This window comes from Hetaerina americana, unplaced genomic scaffold (assembly GCF_022747635.1).
Source record: "Hetaerina americana unplaced genomic scaffold, ioHetAmer1.1.p SCAF_65, whole genome shotgun sequence".
Taxonomy (NCBI): Eukaryota; Metazoa; Arthropoda; class Insecta; order Odonata; family Calopterygidae; genus Hetaerina; species Hetaerina americana.
Window position 1 is genome coordinate 445,525 of NW_027287261.1, and position 23,970 is coordinate 469,494.

The 23,970-nt window shown below is 38.5% G+C and overlaps 1 protein-coding gene across 1 annotated transcript in view; it reads left to right on the forward strand.

Moving 5' to 3' along the window:
• Nucleotides 1–23,970, forward strand: part of by (focal adhesion protein tensin) — a 199,533-nt gene that overhangs the window by 15,490 nt on the left and 160,073 nt on the right. The window contains exons 2-3 of the mRNA XM_071594616.1: nt 12,086–12,226; nt 20,345–20,453. Coding sequence (XP_071450717.1) covers nt 12,095–12,226; nt 20,345–20,453 — 241 coding nt within the window. The 5' untranslated portion in view covers nt 12,086–12,094. The remainder of the gene's footprint in view (nt 1–12,085; nt 12,227–20,344; nt 20,454–23,970) is intronic.

Sequence of the window (23,970 nt, forward strand, 5' to 3'; positions counted from 1 at the left end):
ACCTCCCTTAATTTTTCATTCCGAGCAGTTGATTAGTTACCCAATAAATAGCACTTTTCCTCTAGATAAAAAAATTATTACCGGTCAAGTCACGATGTATTACATAATTTTCAGGCACAAGAGTGAATACAATTGGTCTTTTTCACGTTTTTATCCGAGACACGCAAGGATGTCCGGTGAAGAACATAGCACTGCCAGAAATCAGATATTTGTCTGTCTGTAAACTTTGGTTAAACTTTAAATTCCACATTTTTCTCAATCTAATACCAAGCATTTCATCCTGTCCATCCTTTCCACCTGCCACACCCTCTCCCTTTCGCTTCTCCCCCACTTTCTTTCCTCCCGGATAGTATGCACGTATACTTGTAAGATGGAACTAGCACTTCTGTATCCTGAAGATAATGTAGTATCTCGACAAACGGTCTATAATAAACTTTAATCCAGTGAAAGAGCGCTATTACTTGGTCATCAATATGCTCCATTGCCACCGTATCAAGCCTGAAGAAACGCGATTCTTCCGAACAGTTTACTGTCAACAGTAATTAGTGCACCAAATTAACCGTAATAATCATAGATTGTTATTGAAACTATGGTTGGAATTAAATAATATTTTCGAAAAAATATTTTAATGTCGGATTAATTTACGAACTGGAAATTTATCACTAGGTGAAAGCTGAATCAGTGCGTAGTATTGATCATCAGCGATTGACATCGCTGGCCAGCAAGAAATCTCTCTGGGACTTGCGAACCAAAAATAATATACTCAGACGTTATTCACGCAAAAAAAATCGTAAAAAACATGATGTTTTTGAATACACATATGATTAAATACAGTAATATTGATGGTTATATATTTTATTTTTGAAATATTTTCTCTCAAAATATGTTACGAGTCAAAAGAATGTCAATGTGTAAAGGACTGTTAGGTTTTATGTCGTTTGCAATGGCTGTTTTTCTTTTTAATAACGTTATTGCTTGGTAATACTCATTATGGTCATTTATTTTCCCAGTGTTCTTAAAAAAATTGCGATTAGTATTATTATACTATTTGCTTTACGAAAATTCTTTCTTCAAAGTTCCCCGCAATTAAATTTTTGGAAAACTGGAAAGTGAATATCGCCCTGTTCGTCTGCGCTGACATCATTCGAAATGAGCAATTTTTCTAATTCTCTTGACGCCTTCTCTGCGAGTCACTTCATCATGGTCACTGTATTTTATGCTCCTTGGTGACTGATATCCTCTTCGGAAGTGCACTTCACTTCCTTATTATCGTTTTAGGGCATACAAATTTCATTATTCATGATTAATTGATTTTTTTTATTTTAAGGGTCATCATATCCGTATCCATAGGAAAGTTTAGAGTGGTTTTTATGTGCCAGTTTGAACTAAAAACCTCGTAAAGTCAGTCGCTTGTGAGAGCTAAACACATTTCTTTCGCATTAATTAGCTAAATTGTGAGAATTTCCGAAATGTTTCGATAAAGCACATTCCCATGGATTTAATTTTTCATTAACCTTAATTTAGTCCTTAGGTGAAGCAGTCATATTTCCTTGTGGCTTAATTTTAAACTTTATTCAGGTAATAAATTTCGTTATCAAATTTTAATTGATAAATGGGATTATTATTTTGGAATTTTCCTAGAAAAAATGCTATTAATTATTTATTATCTTCGGAGTAATGGCGCTAGTTGAAAAAATTCACTTAATATTCCTTTGATGCGAAGGCCACTCGGAGAGGATTATTTATAGGAGTCAGGCATGTTTCAGTTGACCTTGTGGAAAATGGTCTATCATAATTCTGTTTTGTATGATGTTCACGGTGATATTAAGAAGGTTACTATCCGAGTATAAATGCTTTTGTCGGAGGAAAATAAAAATGGGGATTTACACATATTTCATATTCTCCTTAGCTTTTCCCTGAAATAAGAAACATTTTAAAAACTTTATCGACAGTTACTTCTGAATAAAAAGTGCGCTTCTGTTATATCAACAGGGACTATTGTGTCGAATTAAAATTTAAGTAATTCTTCAAAATTTACGTAAAGGCTTGGCTTTCGTTGACAGTCGTACAGTTTTTGGCCTGACGTTCTATTCCTATTACCGAAGAAAGGGAATGGAAGGAAGAGTGTAATTTTTGCACTTATTCTCATTTCATTCTTTTCTTCTTCCTCTTCTTATTGTTAGTAGAAATTCACGTTTCAGTTAGCTCGCTCGAAGCCGATTGGCGGGAGGGAAAACTATGCGAAACAGATACAATATGAAATGGGTGAAATAATGTATGAAAAATTGTGATGAAATTCTAAAAGGTATCATATGGGTCTCATATCTTTCTTGGTGTTGTCGGTTGGTGTAACCTGCTCATGGGAGGTAGAACCTGAATTATCTCTCGTTAACGGAGTGAAACTCGTGTGACTTTCTTAAGAGATTTGTTCTGCCCGATATTCTTCCCGTTTTTAGTGATTCTCGCCCTAGATATGCTCATTTAGCCCTTTATTTTTAATTGTTGATGTTGATGAAAATCCTGACGTTCCTTTGTGAGCTTTCTTTAATTTCCTCCTTGAGCTATGTTGGCCCTCCTACTCTTCCAGGGAAGGAAGAGTTCCCCTACGCTCCATGAGCTGGTCCGGTCTCACAAGCACGAACGTGTACCGTTCGCCATTATGTCTCTTGTGGCCAGGTCACATATGTTTATACGACATTCAGCCCCACGTTAGGATTAAATACCATTCCCTTTAAGTAGGTTTTACGTGAAAGAGTCCACTGTTTAGCTCCGATCGCATGTGCTACATACGCATGGTGATACGAGTTCGAATCAGTGCGAGTCGATGTAAGTCATGGTCGATCATAGTTGAAGCTTTTCGTGACGCAGGACCTCTCCAACATTCCGAGAAAATTTGTATCGAAGAGATTTCTAATGACCGCGATGATAAAATAGTCGTAGGCCACAATACGGAAACTTTTCTGTGGAAAATATCTTGAACTATCTCAAGTCTATCTAAAACATTTTAAAACTGTTATGGTCTGCTAAAATGTGACAAAGTCTGAAATTTTCTGACAAATATTTCCATTTTGAGAATCAAAAATATTAGTCCAAATTAAAGTCATAGACGATCTACGAAGTGGATATATTTCCTATTATATGCATAAATTCGTTGACTTTATGATTGACTTCGCCCAAGAATTGTTTTAAAAACATTACTATTATCTTGCAGATAGAACTAATTTCTTGTTAAAACGAAACGAAATATTTTGCCAAGTGGTCAATATTTGTACATATATAAATATTTTGAAATTTGTGCAGTCATGGTTAACCACAGAACACGACCTATTTTTCGTGGATGCTCTATTTGAATGAAGGATAACGTAGGGACTCTGGGTCACTTGTTCCAAATGAACGAAGTAATAAGCTTTTCGTTGTTGAACAATGATAAAAAATATTTCTAAAGAACAAAGTCTTTAGCTATTCCCGTTTCCAATTTAGAAACATTGATACGTTGTGCTAACCAGTGCTGATTGAATTACCTGGATGGTCTATGTAAAGGAGCTAGAGCGTTACCTGAGGAAAGCAGTTAGCTGAGCAAAGCATTAGATGTGTGTCATCTTGCAGCGGGAACGCGTTAATCCACAGTTTCTGACGAAGCTAATTTATTAGCGATTGCTGCCCCCTGGACAGAGCGTGTATCATCCTGAAAATTCTTGAAAATGATAAACTTAGATCATTATTTTACCACTCAAAAGACACTAAGAAGATTCTTCTTTATTTTGGGAATATGAAACGTTCCATCAAAGTTAAGCGCGAATCAATTCGTCATTACCCGTGTTTGTTGATGGTTACTAACAAAGTTTTGTTGACAACTCGCAACAATAGCAGTGGCGATATATCGCAATACGAGCAACTCATACTAAATATACTGTCACGTGCAAATGGTGTAAACCTAAATGGTAAAACCTACCACCCATTCGATGCTGGGCGCATATTATATGCAAAATCTTCTAGTACCAAGGGGACCTGGGATAAGCACGAACTTCGGGGGACCCCAAAAAGAACGCGTGGAATAATCAATTTATAAATGACACCTCACCCGCTCAATAGCTCATTGCTATTCGCTGTACGCATTCTATAGCACATGCCTTAATAGGCACCCACTGGAAATGAGGGGCGTTTAGTCAGCCCATGCTAGAGATGGCCGACGTCAGTGTCCGCGAAAAAGAACCAAGGATGAAAGTTGACTACCGAGCACGGAAGATGAGGAGTTTAAGTTTCACACTTACTGGTGACGTCAAGGATATGATCAACTTTGCCTGGCGGTTGGTGACAATTACCTTCCAATTGCGGCAAAACCTGATTTACATCGATGCTGGGTTCTCGAGAGCTCCGTTTAAAGTTGAAACGGTTTGTGTGGAAACCGGAAATTCCACTGCCATAATTCCGTCGAATAAATTGTGGTTAAATTAGATGCAACACGTTATTTGATATTCGGCGTCATTAATAAAAATAAGTGCCTAATTAGATGAATTAAGGCGAACACTATAATTAACGTTAATTGAGTTACTCCCAGACTGTTTCATCTAGTTGGACACCGTTTTCACTGGCATTACAGTCAGTATTTTCAGATATGAACTCATTCATTGGCGTTGTTCAGCCAGGTGGAGCGTGCAACGCGGGATTAACCCGAAAATCCTGGTGTAATCTGTACATCACCAGGGAAGTCTCCGTTACAAAGATTTATAAGCCATATTCCTCGAAATGAGATGGGATGGTGATATTTATTTTGAAATATTTCTCGTCTTTAAGGTTCCAGGGTGTAGGTTGTGGTAATTTCCTTGTAGGGAAGGCTTCCGTGTTGATGATCACTTCGGACCTGAAGTTGCTGACGGAAACGCCTTTGAAACCGTCTTCCAGCTTGATGGAACAACGAGGGAATAAAACCCTGTGTCATATGCGCATCGCCAAGAAAGCCTTCAGTGTTATGTTCATAAAAAAGTGAAAGAGCTCCGATGACAGTATTGAAAAACTTGTCTTAAAACGTCCAGAGTTAAACTAGCAAATCAAAGATCCGGATTCGAGTCCCGATCAAGGGTGATTTTTTTACCCTGTGAAATTTTTGTAATTCGTTAAGTCTCCAAGTTAATTCTAATTTCACTTCACATGTTTAGGGTCGAACTTAAGTACTACCCCAGGAATTATTTCCCTCTCTTACTGGACAAAAATGAAGCAATATAAATAAATGAAGCAATATAAATGGGACTGATGTAACATTAGCCATTGTCATAATGCCAAAACGGCGTAATTTCGGACGGCGCTAGACGAAAAACCGAAGAAACTCTTCTATGTGTTTATTATGGGAAGCCTGCGACTATATAGTATATGGTTCTTCAGTGTCCGTCAGTGTCTTGTCTTGGAAGAGGGTAATATGAAAACGCATGACCCTGCGCAGACGAACAGCCTAGTCTCGGAGATGAAATCCAGGCTCTAGAAAACTTTTTTTAACCGGCCTCTAAGACTGAGTGCCTGCACTCAAAACGGGGAGGCTTCCATAATATTGACACTCCTGGCGGACTAAGTTCTCATTTGCAGGCCTAGTCGACCGGCTCGTGCCTACCCGGGTGCTAGCTATTTCTCGGTTTCCACGTGCTATACATAACGTACGCAGATGCGTAGCAATATTGGGCCGCGTGGCCCTGGTTTGAGTGCTGAGGGTAAGGGGATGGCGGGGGGGAAAGACCAGGGGTCCCGCCCCTGCTTGGGCCAGCTGCTCCCATCTTGGCCGGTTCCGCTTCCGTGAGTGCCGGCCATCAAAACCCCGTCGTCTGTCCGCACCCCTTCCCCATCCCCCCGCTTCCCATGCACACCCCCGCATGAAAACCTCCCCCCGATGTTTTCAACCCCACCCCCCGCGAAGACCACGTCATCGTGCGAATGCACTCCCTCTCTGGGGCGGAAGATACAGGAAGCACGCAACGGCGATGGTTCGAGCGGATGGACGCCGGCGAACATGGCACGCGGGGACCATCCATAAAAAGACGTCGTGAGCCATGGCGGTGGGGGGTCAGGGGAGGAGGAGTGGCCCTAGGGTGGATCCATGAAACTCAATCAATCAGTCAGGGAATCGATTAGGGGACGGTTCCATTAATTTTCTCCTCCTCCGACCCGTTGCATCTTTTTTTCTTCGGAAAGGGGGGGGGGTAGGGGATTGGGTAGTCAGCACTAAAGAGAGAGAGAGAGAGATGGAGCAGCCTTATGTGTTGGCGAGGGGTGGAAACACGTCGGGGGCGGCATCGCCCCTCGCTCTTTTGCATCCGCATGGGGGCGGGACTTGACTCGAGTGCCGCGTGGCAATGTGGGCTGAGATGACGGGAGGATGTGGCCGTCAGATACGAATATGTGTGTGTCCTGGTGAGATGACGAAATCGGCGGTTTTACATTTTCTCAGGTCATTAATATTTTCGCCGAGTAATTAACCCCGAATGTCACCGCTTCTGACATCCGTTGGACGGGTCAGTGATTAAATGGGCGCTCTTATTCGTAGATATTCGCGAGAATATTCGTGGAAAAGTTTAGAAACAAGTACGCATGCGTTCGAAACACATTAATGGGTGTAAATTAGTCTATTAACCAGCTGCCATATGCGTGGCGTCGTCTTTTTGTTACATTTTATTTAAGATTACTGCAAATTTCTAAAAATTATAGGTAACAAGTAATGGCTTCTTGTTAAAAGTAAGGATAGGACGTATCTGGAAGATACGTTAGAAAGTGTTGCCAATATTCCACGACAGACTTTTAAGCTATAAGTAGTTATGGCATGCTGTGATTTGTGAAAATTAATCTTTATGCGAGGCAATAAAATATAATTTTCCATAACGACTTATTCCGTGCAATGTGTTTCGTTGCCTATTAGCCATATGGAGTGCAGTACAAGTTTTATGGCTCTCCGTGGGATATATAGTGAAAAATAGGTGATTTATAGGCACTGAAACGCGTTTTATGGAATAAGCAGCTGTAAAAAATTACAATTTGCAATTTCACCAGAAGTTTAACATGAGATTTGCTCTCATAAGTAGTAACTTACCATATTGAATAAAATGCGGCCGTCAACTATGTTTGTTGGTATTAAATTTGGTTATTTTTAGTGAGAGGGACCTGACCGTAAATTTCATTGGTCCATGTAAGTTTGATTGAGTAATTTTGTTGAGTTAGGAACTAGAAAGAGGAAAGAGTGGAAGGAAACAGTCCTGACAGCAATATCCTCTCAAATATATGAGTAGGAGGGAGATGGAGAGCGTAATTTTAACTTTTGCCAGAGTCTTCGTGTTTTCCTCACGCACACCACGTGACAATCTTACCAACTCGGGCATCGAAACTCTTCTCTCGGAGTGCGAGGTCACATCGCGAATCCCTAGAATAAACGGATTCCTTCGTTTGGCCTATTGTGTTACATTAATGACATTCCTGTGCATTAAAAATGTACCTACTCAGGTGATCAAAATGCAGCTCATCATATTTTACAGAACGATATTCGAAAATTTGTTAACAAAAAGTAAATATGCGTCGTTATTTTCACTTTTCATAGTGTCATCCCCATGCCTAGCACAATTCTATAATCTTTAATGAGAGTTTCGTTCGACCACCCTTAAGTATTCAAAGAGTTCACGTGTATTAGTGTTAAATGAAAGAATCCGTATAATGAACAAATGTTCGATTACTGGTACTGCGAAAAATTGTAGGATTAAACAGCACAAAGATTTTAATAGTTATCGTTGATAATTATTTATAACAACTTCCCTGAAAATTGAGGTCATTCACCGAGTTGGTCGATTCGGGATTAAGCAGGGTTTCGCGTGAAGGAATCATGATGTCGGATTTAGATTTCTAAAGAGTCTTCACAACCTAGCGTCACTTTCACGGGCGATGTGATTCACGTAAATCTCTTTCAACGCAACTGGAGTGGAGGACGGGATATCTCCGAAGGCATCTTCCATCCAGGGTAAACGAACCGGGTAACTTGAGTCTCCGAGGCAACCAACACAGGAGAGCAACATCGCTCCGATTCGATTCACCATATGGAATTCAATCCATTTTAGGCCGCGTAAATGTTCGACGTGATATGATGGTTCATAATTGAAAGTGATTATGGTTTATTGTGGGCGCAGCTATCGAACGACGAACCATCGACGCAAGTAGTAATCCTAGTGCTGGAATCACCTCTTTTAAGCGCCGTGACGAAATCTCCGAAGGGTTAAGATTAGAGGAGCGATGCAGCGGCATCCAAAAATTCACCCTTTCACTTTCACAAAGAGTAAAAAGAAGTTTCGGAATTTGCTTTGTTCTCTCGAAATTGAATGGGCGGGGTCGGTTCCGGGGACGGCAAAGTTTTCGTGGGGGAAGTGGAGGGATGTAGGAGGTTGGTTCAATGGCGGCGATTTCGGGCGAGGAGGGCAGGGTCAATAGTTCTGGCCGCAATCCGACCGGAGTCATTAATGCACCCGCCCGTATGTCTCTCCACTCATTTATCCGAAAACTTTATCCGCCTGTGAAACTCCAGTTACTTTTAGTACCTCCCTCTCTTACTTTTGCCATTTGGACGGGATGCCCTTTGACTTCCTGAATTTTGGTCTTTATTGCACATGAATTATCTATTTGTTCCCTGAAGTAAAAATATTAATGTGTCTTTCCAATCAATTTTATTGAGTGAAAAGATACATTGTTATTTTTTCTTTAGTGATAATGGATTTCCATAAAGTTAAGCCGGAAAACATCGAATATATCTATTTGTTTTTTTTGCCATTTGTCGTTAGGTTTCTAAGAAGGGTTTTTATAAAAATCACCAATTATCAATTAATTTTGGCAGATTAATACTTAAGATATTTCAAGTATGCGTATTAAATAATAATTAATACTTTAAATATCGTACGTGACTGTATTGAATTGTGGTAGGTTTCTTCAAGTGGCACTAAAATTGACACTTTAATCGTTAGAAGTGTTTTTGGGACATAGAACTCTTTTTTTTTGTTAAAACAATTTACATAGTTAATTTTAGAACATGATTATTTGAAGGTTATGGGTTAAGGAAATTGTTAATTAAGGATGCCATGAATTAATCATAAATCCTTCACATGTGAAATAATAGTAAGCACACAGTGATTGAAATTTGCATGAATGTCAATATTTTTTCAATTAATTACCTATCATCTTCCATGGTCCCTTCAAAATTCAATTCTTCACGTCATCTCCTCTTTTCTTTATTTTTATTGGAATGTTCAAAGGATACCGCTCCGCCTCGTCAATCGCATACCCTCATATAATCCGAGAGTGGGGCTGACGCATGAGCTAATGGGATCCCCAACTAAACTGATGGCCAAGTTGGCCAATAACTCGGGTGAAAGACGTTTTTCTTTAGTATCCCATGTATATTTAATTATAGATCTGAATTATTACTACACGGAAGTATATCATCAGGATATATATATATATATATATATATATATATATATATATATATATATATATATATATATATAATTCTTGTGAAACCTAGTCTGTCGATGAAGGGGGCATATATCGTTCGGGCGTCTTGAATCCTCTCAATTCAGAACTGTATTATCCCGAATTGGTCTTCTCCTCATTCATCCCAATCCCCATTTCCTTTCTAATTCTAATTGAGAAACAGATGAGGATAAAGGCACATTGATAAATCTGAAATATGGTTTTGATAGGCGAGGTTAAAGATCATCCCAAACTAAATCTTAAATTTCAATTCAAGATTTCAAGGTTTCTGGGCCGGCAGTTATCTATGTTTAGTATATTCTTATGATTTTCTCAAAATATTCATAACATTTAATGATACCACTAATATTGAGAGGGGTGAAATCAAGTCAAACATAAATGACTTCAAGAAAACCTCGGGTGTTCAAAATTTTTGACAGGAAAAACTAATTTGCCACGGTAATTCGCGATAGAAATGTTTCCTTCGGCACGCGCACATACTGTCTTTTTCTACCGCCTGCTCTTTTACTAAATAATTAATTTTCGATCCAGACTCAATTATACTATTTTAAAACCCTATATTTTATGTATGGATACTGTCTGAATCAATGGAAGAAAACCTGGAAACTTGACAAGGATCGAATATGATTATGGATCATTCTCCTTACTCATGACCGGGAAACAATTTAGTTTTGGCCTTAAAATTTGTGAAAATTATTTCCTTTCTTTGTTTTTTTATCAATTAATCAGGTGCTTTTATGATGTCTTGATAACTTGTTTATCAGCATGAAGATCCTTTTACTTCTCTCTTTTCCACGCACCTTTTATATCGACTAAAACAGAGGGGATATTATTTATTTCAATTACGTCTGCCCATTCAATACATTTATTTGCTCTACTTCCGTTTCGTTGATCAATTTTTCCTTCATGTGTTTCTTACATGTGATGGAAGATAAAATGTGGAGTAGTTTTCTGCAATGGTTCGTTAATAATATTGGAATACAGAGGAAGTGTTTTGTTCTCATGGAAAATGTAGATTGAAAATTTAATTGAAGTTCCATTGTACTCGGTGATTATAAAAAAATATGCACTCATGAGAATATGCGTGGTGGATGGATTCATTCTAAAAGATAACACTCTCGAGTGAAATGCTCCGGAATACAGGAGGCTTCTTCATCGCTCTTTTCCGTCACCGAGAGAATTCTTATAATTTAATACCATATTTATAACTTAGACCACCCGGACGAAGCATGAGGTACTTCACAATGATGTGAAACCGAATTGTGTTTCATTATATGATGTCTTGCATTATTTTTCTTAATGTTGAGCGTAACTTTCGCCCTCTGGCAAACGGGATTTTGCTTACGTGGAAATTGTGCCGAACGGATTGAGTTCGTATAACGTAAAAGGGTGAGAAGATATGTGACGGGATTAAACGCGAAAACTCCCTTTTCACAAATTATTACATGAATCGGCAAATTCACCATCTCCTTTAATTTTAATCCATCCCTCATTTTTATCATTTGATATAAACCTGCGTAAACGCCAGATTATGCGTGGTTGCACGTTGCAAAAAAATTGACCTAAAGGTTAAGACAGCTGAAATGATTTTAAAACCTTTTTTAATGTCTTAATAGGGAAATCTCCATAATTATGGTTGGTAACACTGCCCTAAATTTCAGGTACTAGTCATTCTAAGTGATACCACCATAATTGTGAGCGATACTATAATAACGGTGGAAGTGGTAGTTCAGGGGGTAGAGCACTGGATTACTGTTCGGAGGGTTCGATTCCCGGGCTAGGCACTCTGGGCACTCTCTGCTCCACCCAAGCTGCTTGATTTTTCGGGTACCAGATCTTCCTGGGAAATCATTACCGGCACAGCGAAGAGAACTGGCCCCCCAAACCATCATGTGTGAATTTCACACTCCGTTGCGCTTAGTACTGGGTGAGTTCTACCCTTAACCATCGAGCAAACCTTTGGTTTTATAACTGTGGTTGATATAATTACTATTAGGTTTTCCAAAAATAGTGCCGTTTCGGACTTTTGATGATCTCACCTAGGATTTCCCATTGACGATTTGTGTGTCATTTCATGTTTGTTTGTAGCTATAGGTGTTGTGGAAGTCATCATTCGTTTGTGTCATTTAAGCCACATCAATTAGCAATTCGCAACAGGGAGGAAATTAGTGTAAGGAAAAGAGGTGGAGAGTGATCCGATGCCTGAACTGGCGAAAAAAGGCATCATTTGGCTCAAAGCTTTCCGGTCCCATCTGACTGATGGCATAAGACACCGGCGATGTTTTTCCCCCACAATGCATGAGCAAGGATGGGAAAGCCACTGGAATTTTACGGTTATTTCTTGGAGCCAAACGTGAGGCCTGAGACTTGGGAAGCATGTCCACCAGCCACCGTAATAATGGGATCCCCTTTTTAGACATGAAACAAAACTTCATTGATGCCCAGACATGCTCTCCTATTGGTTTTGCCGCGAGTGCTGGAGACGGCTCTGAGGGAGGGGTGAGGACGTAGTTGAGAACCCGCCTTTCATTGTGTACCGCTTTGCCGTCCGACTTCTGATCTCTTCCCCTTCCTTCGCCAGGTCAAAGAAATGGCGTGCTGCTTCCCTTGCTTCTGTCGGGGTGACAAGGAGGGGTCCCCCTGGCAGCCCTTCTGGAGGAGGCGGCGGAAAAAGGCGGGTCTTGGCCCCTCGGTCAGCGCTCCGCTCCATTTGCTTCTCAAGGTAAGTGTAACGTGTGTCACTCTGACGGTCGCCAGTGTTTGGTCGTCCCTCTTGAGTAGGTATGCGTCCTGGGGTAAGGGCGGGATGGGAGTGCAAACAAGGAGAGAGGGTCGTCATCTCGCCGAACGGATATTGCCACGGAGAAAGGAGGATCACAGGGTTTCCGCGTTCACGGAGTGAGGCAAATTATGGTCTCCGGGTAGGGATGGGGTGTGCTGCCCCTCTGGTTAAAAACGTGCCTCGAAGCACGTGCTGCGGGTTGGGTACTTTGTCCCATGAATACACACATTTTTTCCCCTTTTCAATCTTCTCGGGTTTAGGCCGCTCTAAATTTCCGAGCTGCCTGTTTGCGATGGATGATTGACAGGCCTATTCGCCGAAAGAGGCGCAAAACTTCCCGAGTTTCTTTTCCACCCCAAGAGGTAACTTTAAGGGTGAAGATAATAAGTTCGTTGAACTTTTTACGAAGCCCGAAGTGTTATTATACGGACACGCATTAATATTCAATAATTTTATTATTTATGGGTGTTCCGTCTGAAATATCGACATATATTCTTGTCCTATGACCATCGTAAATGTTTTCTGATTTACGATCGATTTATTATCACGCTCTGGGCGGTAATGACGTTCGGACGAAAAGTTCTCAGGTTTTATACCCAGAACATTCTGAAAAGCCTCTTCCATCCACGATTATTGGACATTACAACTATAAGACATATAATACTTATGAAATAACAGTCATTTCTAAGCCTAAAATTATTATTAATTAATACAAGTCTACTGATCAGAGTTAGGCTTTTGATAGACCTTGAAAACTAATATGTATACAATGTCGCGTTCTTCCAAAGGACTTAATAATGTTTTCCATAACACTAATTACCATAATAACATTTACCCTGGACTAAAGCATTCAGCTCTGCATAATCCCGATCTCTCGTCAAGTCATCTTAAATGCCTACTCTTTATTTCCCTCTACCTTGCGTATCCAACGTTCTCCCATATATCAATATCCTTATTTTGACTACTCCGTCTAACAGGATTTCTCCACCTTACCCAAAACGTCTTCCTTTGTTTTCCCTTATGCTTATTTAATTTCATCCATCAACGCCCGTATTTCCAAATTTTATTACCTTTCCGTATCTCCAAATCCTCCAAATTTCTTCATCTCCCTCTTCAAGGAATTTCGGAACGTACAATGTCGTTTTCCGATTAAGTTTTCGTATTTTTCCTCACGTCTCCACTTAAATTCATTCATCCAATTCCGATTTCAATTATATCCTCTTTGTATGCGCGCTTCGTTCGATAACTCAATTAATTCCTACAAATCGTATTACTTTCCTGTTCAATGTAGGCCACTTTCTAAACAAGTGAAATGTTCCACTATGTATATATATATGTGTATATATATATATATATATATATATATATATATATATATATATATATATATATATATATATATATATATATATACTTTAAAGTCCTGCTCATTCTCACCATCTTGCCTGAATCTCCCTGATTCTATTAATACTCTTCCTGCTTCTATATTTAATATTTTTTCATTTCCTCAGGCAATCCCAATAAGTATGCACGTTATTTCTTTTAAGCTTATTCACCTCCTTCTACAGGTATAGTGCACCTGATCTCCATCTCTATAATTTTATCTTGACCAGTCATGAACATAATTCTTTCAGTTTTAATTAAAGTACAAAAATATCAATATTTTCTCTAAAGCATTGCAAAAGTTTGTATTTACACTACCTAATTCAAATATAGTCTTCCATTTCATAGTAGTAGTAGTTTTGAGGGGAGGCGACCGACAGCTAAGGTCATTTGCGCCATAGGGGATGGATAGGAAAGGATGAAGGGTGGAGAGAAACCCGGCGTCGGCATTAGCCTACTCTTTACGAAAGGCGCCAAGGGGTCCACAGTTTAACGTCCCATCCGACGGACGGCGTACTCACTCAAAGTGCCCTCCACAAAGCACCTCAAGTAGGGATCGAGATACCTCTGAAAAATATTCAACACCGCCGGGATTTGAACCCGCGCCCTCAGGGTGGGAAGCCAGTACGTTAGCCCCCGCACCATCTCGATCCCCTTCCATTTCATTTAAAGTTGTTTTCACTATATTAGAAAGATAAACCTTATTTATGCCTTTTTCTCTCTTCGTGTATATTCACAGAACGAAACGTTCCCTTAAATAATACAGAGGAAAAATGTTTCATGGGAAAAATTCCTCAGAATTGCTGACATTTTTTTTTTTGCCAGTTTCAATGTTTTTCTTGGTTGCTACTCATTAAAATCAAGCACAAAAGACGTTCGTTAAAATTCGAGGGTGTATTATGCCAGAATAACACTCAAACTGGCTCTCCCATTTAGCTTAAGGCCGATTAATATGAGTGCTACAGTTTTTCTCAGGTCATTTTTGATGATTTTCGTTAACGCGAAGTACCAAATAATTATATTTAATTACGGTGGTAGCATTGTTGACTTAATACTGCTCCAATTATTTCGCAACGAATGCAAAAGTTCTCAAATATTCAACGGGGAAATACGGCCACTATGACCGGTGTAATTCGAACCTAGAACTATCGGGCTGTAAAGTTGGAAGATAGTAAGAATGGCAAACACGACTAGGCTGGTAAATGGTGTCAGGAGTAAAGGTTATGCAAATCAACCCATCGTAAGCATACCATATGCAAGTGTGCCGTACCCTGATGGTGAACATGGGGGGACCAAGAAAATATTCCCGAGACCGCATATTTAACGGCACATTCATAAAATGGCAATTTGCTTGCATTTCAGGAGCGGAAACATTCTTTCCCGTTTTTAAAAATACGCGAGAGTGATATTTTACGGTGATTTTAAAAATCGGATGGCTCTTCGGGGAGAGAAATGGAAGAAAGTTAATCCATGGTGCAAAGAAGGTTCCTGTGACAAGTGAAACAATACTGTTTCCTATAGACAGGATATTGAAGCTGTCATTTATGCTCTGTCAGTAATTAAACCAGAATAATTATGAGTTGCATTCGTTGTTTTAAATTATTGATTTGTTCGTCTAATTACTTAAGACACGGTAAGCCTCCCTGAGAAAGTGAGCGTGAATATTTTGAAAGTAGCCAGTTGGAGAACTCATCGCGGGTTTCCTCCTTGCACTAGAGACGTCGTCGCTGGAAAACCACCGCCGCGCCGCCCTTGGTGGAAACGGAAAAGCACGTGTACGCTCTTGTGGGGTGTAATTCGAACCCCGAGTTTGACTCCTGGCAAAATGTCTCGAATTAATCTAATTGCGGATAAGGACCGCTGGTGAACGTTTTGAAGTCGGTACCCTCCAACCGTTTATCGAATCGCAGCGGTGACCTAATGATTCCATATTCTAATAAGCTCTTCGCGAGTACAAGTGTTCTTTATATTACACATAGAACTTAGTCTAGATACATCTCATTTCATATTTTTACACACACACACACACACACACATATATATATATATATATATATATATATATATATATATATATATATATATATATATATGTATATATATACATACACACACATATACATATATATATATATATATATATATATATATATATATATATATATATATATATATATATATATATATATATGTATACACACACACGCATATAGTGCCGACGAGTACTGATTAAGTGTTGCCGTTTTTATAGTTTGTTTTACCTCCCTCAATTCCTTTCCCTCTCTACGAATGGATGCGAGTTCAAAGAGCACCGACTTCTTTTCGACCATATTTCTTGTGGTTATTGTAAGCATCTGGGGGGTTAAGTAAACATCCAACTCCATTCCACATCTGCTCCGTGAATTCATTCCTTTTACGAGTCTCTGGAAGAGATACCGCGTGCTATCCTGTTTGGACTGAGACCTCGGGAAAGATTCCCTCGGCAGAAATTCCCTCTTTCTCTCCCTCTCACTCAAGTCACCCCACCCTCAGGGGAGGTATGTGCATACATGCTTCCAATGTTTTCAATGCAAGCCTTCTTCTAGACAATTCTCTCTCCGCTTTTGGAATTTAAATTGACCGCACCCATTCTCGGGTCCTCCCGAAAAAAAAATCCATGGAACGCGCCCGTCACATCTCCCTCTTCTCTCAGCCCGCGGTTCCGCCCCTTTCCCGCCCAAGCTCAAACCCTTGAATTTCCCACCCGTCCGTTCCTCCTCCCTCTCTCTCTCTCTCCTCTCACTTATTCTCGACTCCTTTCGCTTCCCATTCCTTAATCTTCTCCCCCATTAGCCATTCCCATTCCTCATGCATACTAGAAATGAGTCTTATTCAAAAACCTCTTACGCAAGCGATGCGTAAAAGGTGCAAATGAGAATTCATCAGCTCTTATTCCATTATCTTCAGAGGAGTGAATGATTTTGTTTTTAAAAAATCTAGCGATTTTTTTAAGTGATAGCAAAAGCGAATTGAGGGACGTAAAAAAAGCGACATAAATATGACTTCGGTTAAACTTTTCGGAGATTTTTGGAGACTATTAAATCTTTGGAAAGATTTAATCTTCTTCCGATAAGAATTCTTCTCTTACTTAGTTTTAAAATCCCGGCAAGGTAAAATTAATTCCTTTCTCTTTTGATTTTCTTTCCCCTAATTCAGAACCCGTCTTTCTCATAATCCTACTCAATTTGATGAGTGAACTTCACGAAAGAGGGGAAAGAAAGTCTCTACTCTAATTAAGTTAGAGTTTACTTATCTCCGGCGGCCAATTAGATATTATTACCCAAAATCCTGTGCTCTAGGCTACAGAAGTACCAAAGCAATCATCATGTACTCAAATGCATACATGAACTAATAGTTTTGTAAAATCCTAAAAAAATTTAGACCTTCTTAATTCATTGAGGAGAGTATACAACACCTAAACTCTATCGCAATTTATTCGATCGTTAATTGAATATCGTCGTGCTACTAACTAAATAGTAGTTAGTGCTACGATCAGTATATGAGCCTATTCCAGTGGTCCTTTATGAGATGAAACGCTCCAGCTGGGAATAAATTTTCTCATTCATTTATTCAAAATTCAAAAATAGATTCTCATCTCCTCACGAAAAACTGAAAATCCTTTCTTTAATAGGCTAACTAAATTAAAAATTTCTTCTTTGAATGCATACTTTGTTTTTATGAAGCTATTTTTAAAGTTTTCAATGCATTTGAATGAACCATAATATCCTCTAAAATGGGACAGAATTATATCTAGTAGCTGCGTACATCACCTACAGCTCCTATTTTTCTCTGACTAATTCAATAAAATATCAGTAAATAAATAATAAATCAATATCAATAATAAATAATATGTTTACCTCAGTATGATTATCATAACGCGAATGATTATGAAATTGGTGTGAACGGAAATGCTTAATTCATTCCCTCGATAAAGGTGGAAAAAAGTACGGTAAACATTATAAACTTAACCGTACTTGAGCGTAATCCATGGCTAACGGGTATAAACTGCTAGAGGTGTTCATATAACGGATAGAATATTAATAAAATATAATTTTGTAAATTCGGTGTTCAACTTTATTTTTATTATTTACTTCAGATATAAGTGATTTGTTTGAGTCATGTTGACTCTTGAATCAACCTATCTTTTTTTCATTATTCGTCTCTTTTGCTGGGATTCAATGTGTGGTCAGCACATTTAAAAAGTACAGTTACTGTGCCTGTACTTCATTTCAGCGTGTCTAAACTACCCATAAGTTTTGTGAAGGAAAGACGAATTTAAATTGGGAACATCTCACTCAAGTAAAGTTTTGAAATTTATCCAAATATGTCTGTTAAAAATCCAAGCGCGGTAGATTTAAACTCTTCTAAATATTACTACTCGAGAGTTTCCTATGTGATTCGATTGGTGAAGTAGTTAGGGGATAATTTTGATAATCTACCGCTTAGCTTTTGTTTTATATGGGCATGGGCACACAGACTAACCTAAGCTTCATCTCTTAAGCTTCGCCTAACACGACGCAACGGCATGCCCTATCCTAAAATAAACTCTACTTCAATTCTGCATACTTTCTATCTCCCTTCATTACGTCCCACGTGCCTATTCTTTTTCTCTCCCCCTCTAACCTCACCACTTGTCTATCGTTCTCCCTCTCCTATCACACTCTTCAACATTCCAATGTCAATCAAATCTCACTGCATCCACTTTTCTTGCCACTTTTGAATTTCATCTAATAACCCTCTTCTCCCCCCCCCCCCCGCCATTCTAGTGTTTCGTTAGTTTCCCTTCTCAACCATTTTACTTTTCCATCCTTCACTATACCCAAATCTCAAAAGCCTCCAATCTACGTCTATCATCTGTTAAAATACTCTTGAGGAAGGCAGCGGGAAACCACTTCAATTATTTCTCCCATGGAACACGATGGAAAAATAATATTGTTCCGAAATCAATCTTTTAAAAACTTGTTTCTTCCATTATTCAAAATAAGTCTATATAGGTTTCAAGTCATTAGGCTTGATATGGTGAAAGAATTTCAACATTTAGTATCAAAAGTTTATTTCTCCACTCTCTCACTATAAGTAGAATGCATTGCACAAGTGGAAACGTTTTTGGTAAATGCAATGAGTGTATTTAAAAAGATTAGTCAATTTCAATGATTTGTTGTTATATCTATTCTTATACTTTCTACATTCGTATTTATGAGTGAAATCTATTTATTATTTCAACTCACACGGACATTGACATGTTTTGAGATTCACTCTACTAGTTTCAGTCATTTATCCGATGACATGCATTCACGTACGTGAAAATTCGATTGGTTTTTTAACGTAGGGGTGCGATATCAAAATTGTTCACCTTCTCAGGGAGTGAAATTGATTTCATAATGTGCTGACTACAATCAGTCTAAGCCTTAGTTTTGAAATCGGGAATACCGAAAGTGATGAGATGCTAACGCACTGGAAGCATCAGGGGTTTTAATTAATGTGTTAATGTTTAAGTGATTGTATGATACACACATTTGGTAATTTTATAGCATTAAAAGGAAAAATTAACATCTATTTGTACGTAAATTTATGTTAAAAATAGATAATATTAAAATCTAGTTTTCCCAGATATATGCATGACCCTCGTATGAACTCACTCAAATAAACAATTAAACTTGCGAAAGTGTGCTAATTGTAAATATACAAGCAAAGTTCATGCATTGTTTAATTAATTGATTAATTATGTTTCCGACTCGGCGACTCATATTATGAAGAAGAATATATGTTCTGAAACAAAAACTACCTCCTGTGATTGGTAGTTAAGTGATTTTTCTGTTGCTACTGACACAGCAGCGTAACTATGGCTTATTTCATTTCAAATTGTACTTTGAACTGTAATTTTAACTCTAAACCTCACTTTGAACCGTGAGAACCATATGCAATTTATTTTTGGTGACTCGTACTTCGAAAAATATCTCTACACTGCCTGTTCCTTTCAAGCAAGGCTGATTATTTACTTTAAATGGCCATTGCTGACTGAAGCTATCGTAATCGTAAACGAACCTTTGTTTTTGTTTGCTCACAAAATATTTGCACGTAACAATATCGTAACATAATAATGTCTTACACACCCTAGTACTCACGTTACGTGGTAAAAATAAATTTTTATTTTTGGAAAAGCAATTTTGAAACGGAATCCACGTTATCAATTGGAGAACATGATATCCGGAATCACCAATGAATAATACTTCTGCTAAAATTTATAAGTAAAGTGTAGTTATCAACACTTACGTCAGAGGGCACATATCGGAAGAAGAGGTGAGCTAATTGGGCACATCCTCAGGGATGAAAGTTTAATGAAAACAATAATTGTTGGAATTATAAAGAGAAAAAAATGCAGAGGAAAGACAAGGGCTAATTATGAGCAGGTCTTGGAAAATGTTGGTTTGAGGAACTATTAGGTATTAAAGAAATTAGAGGGGAACAGGATGTAGATGGAGAGCTGCTACAAGCCAATGATAGGATTGATAATCTATGATGATTATTATGATAGCTAGATAGATAGTATTTATAAGCAGCTGTTTATTTAAATATGATTTCATTTTTTCTTGAAAACTTCTCCATGATGACCATATTTCTTTCTTTCGCGTACAGGAAGACGGAGAATCCCGAGATCATATCTTTCTGAAGAAAAACCTCAAGAAACCAAAAACATGCCAGAGGTGTCACAAGCCTATCGTGAAGCAGGGTAGCATCTGTCGAGGTAAGTGCTGTTTAACTGTACAAGTCTGGTAATTGTTGGCAGTTAATATAGAGAGCTATGTTGCCTTTCCAATTTCTCAGCCGAATATTTCCTTACTAGACGACGGTTTTGCTATTTATAGTTATTGGCGGTTTTTGCGTGCTTAGTGTATGCGTGCCTGCTGGGTTCACATATTAGATTGCTTGTTGGTCAGTCAATATAGCGCTGTGTGGTTTATGTCCACTGGCAACCCAGTTGTGTGCAATGACCAGGCGACATTGCGTGATCGGCGCCAGTCAGGCATCCGAAATTGCGGCTCAATATAATCTCAATCGCGTCTTAAAATGCGTCTGCAATGTTCACTTTTTACAATCTGTCGGAACAATCCCTTGATTACTATAAGTTAGTCATATTTCAGAACTGAAATTTATTACCCGATCTACGTCTTCACGTGTTACCAAGTCAATTTATGAATTAGTTTAAACAGAATCAATTCAACCGCATAAAACTTCCCTTCCCAGAAAGTTAGGATGTTATTACTTTATTATAGAAAAAGTGCCGCTTTTCAAAGAATATATAGGTATGCGAGAGGTTACTTCGATTTGCGGAATCTTGTCCACCAAGTGATACAGCTCAACTTGGAGGCCGCACGGAAAAGGGTGACTGGTCTGTGGGTTTTTCCACACAGGAAAGAGTCATCATTGTATCCCTCACATATTAGCATTCCATCGGAATCCCACGAGGAAAATAATACTTCCGAAAGCCCTGAGTCTATTTGGTTTGGAAACTGTAAATTTTATACTTGCATGCTGTGTTTCACCATGCAATCGGTCGTCTTGAGTAGCTTCAGGCATGATGTGGTGGAAGTCGGACATTATGAATAACTGATCGTAGCACTTTTCTACTTGATAATTACTCTATATATTATAGAGTTATCAATTGGAAAAGTGCTGCGATCAGTTATTCATTAATCGGCCGTCGGATGAAAATAACGTCAGTCTTGGGGTAAGTTCTTAGAAAAATATAGAAAAACAAATGGTTTTGGTAGACTTTTTTATATTTTAACATAATATCACTTTTGCTCGATACACTTTTCCCAGCGTTTCACCAATTTTTTAAGCCGTCCAAAATTTAGGATTACTTGGGGTCAAATCTGGTGAATACGGGGGATGTTGTTATAATTCGAACTTAAATTCTATTATTTTCGCAAGCGAAACTGCGCAGGTGTGCACCCGTGCTCTGTCTTGATAGAAGAGAATTCTTTTCTTTGTCAAATTGGAAAGTTTTTTCGTGATTTATTCACTCAACCGGTGCAATAATAGCGCATGATAATCTCAATTATCGTTTGTCCTTTTTGCAAGTAATCGATGTCGGTGATGCACCCCAAAAAATTATGGCTTCACCTTGTCGGCCGACATCACCATCTTCGCCTTCTTCGCAGTCGGATCATCTTTAAAAACCGACTGCTTCAACTGGTCCACTGTCTCTTGATTGTATCAGTGTATCCATGTTTTATCCACAGTGACATGCCTCAACTATTTCGCGAACTTTGATTCATCGATCATTCAAAACCATATTGTGGGTTCTGTCAATCATTTCGTAGGAAATCGCTTCCACTGGACGTCCCATTTGTGGACTTACGGCCACGTTTCAAATCATGAATCAATTGTAAACATTATTTACCAATGAAACTTATTTTTTCCATTTTTCTAAATAAACAAAAGGTTGTTGCTTCAATCGACCATGAAAATGAAACCATATTCTGGATATAGCTGAAACTTAAATAGCAGTGTAGTGAGATGTGAGGCTTACTAAAAGCAGCCCTTTTCCGATATTACGAGCGTCATTTCTTGGATTCTTTAAAGACTTATCGAAGGTCCCACATATTATCTAGAAAACGTGCTCTACAGTAAAATATCAATAGATTAATGCAGTTTAAGTGGCAGAAGAAAAAATTGGGCTGGAAAGTGATGATGATTAGCATTTAGCCCTTCATATACCCGGTAAAACACAACAGGGACGTATGGCAGGGGGTATTAGAACTTAAGCTATTTAGAAAAACTGGTGACTTGATCATTTAACGGGTTTAATTCTGTCTTTTATTTTAATTTCCAGCTCTTTGTGCAGAAAAGAAGTATTTCTATCCAATATTTTGACAAATTGAATTTAGTCTTAAGTTTAATATTAGACTAAAGTTATTCCCCTGGTGTCAGAGGTAAAGATCAACGATTTTGATGTACTGTAGTCTTAAGCCTTACATTTGATCTTTTCGTAATGAGTGGGTCACACCGTGCGTACCAATGGCGTTATAAATTACGCGGTGCGTCTAGTGGAAATAGGTGGTAGGGAGCTAGGCATCAGGTGGTAAGAGATTTCCGGAAAATTGAAATGTTAACTGAGTGAATCGAAATGAGGATGGGAGTGCGTGAGAAAGTTAACGCGGTTGAGGCGGCGATGTGGGGCGAAATTATTTCGGAGAATAGGTAGACAAGAGATAACATAACGAAGGAGAATTAAGTGGGCCATTCTCATTTAAAACATTCCGTTATAATATAAAAGATCTTAGTCTACCCTTACTTTGATAGTCAAGCTCCCTTTCTTATTTCGTTCGTGAGATATAACCACATAATTAAGTAATTTCTTTAGGAATTATCATGGCTCATTATCTCTAATAAAAAATATAAATGCTCAGAAGAATGTTCTCTTCTTAAAGGTAAGGTTCCGCAATATACTAATGAAACGCATGTTTATTCGACGATTTTTATCAAAATATTTAGTAGATTTGTGATAGTGTGTCTAGTGGAAAATTTAATTTCCAGCAACAGGGTTTTGTTTTAGATACTGTCCGTATTTATTTTTGGCAAATATGAAGAGAATTAAAAAAATGAAAAATTGGCAATTTTCCACAAAATAAAATTTATTAATGCGACCGGTTTCAATGTAACTACATCATTTGAAGGACTTTGCACCTGTTTAATTTGTTTTCCCCACCCCCTTCCCTTTCCCCACTTCCATACGGTGTCACCCATGCTGCCTTCCACTTTTCCTCCCTCTTTTCCACTACCCTCCCCTTACTTGCTTTTCAGCATATAGGCTGGATTCCGAGTGATGAGTGTTATCTGACGATGGTTTAGTTACATTGAAACCGGTCGTATTTAAAATTTTATTTTGCGGAAAATTTCCAATTTTTAATTGTTAATTAATTATGATATTCCACCGTATCACGCCTGAAGCGTCTATTTTTAAATATGAAGAGGATAAAATACAATAATTGACATCTGCATGAGTTCTCTTGCTAAGGCTGATCCATTCTAGGATTCATTTGAAATATGTTCGCACTTTTTCAGTAAATGATGGTTGTTTTTGTCCCTATCGCTATCATAATAGCTTCCCACGCCGAAGATCCCTGCTCGAATCCCGGTAGTGGCCGATTTTATGAATGGTGGTCGCATTCCTTCTTCCATAACGAGTGGTGAATCTGCAGTACTCAACTAGTCGGATTTAGTACTTCGTTCATTAGTGTGTGGGTCTTATTTCA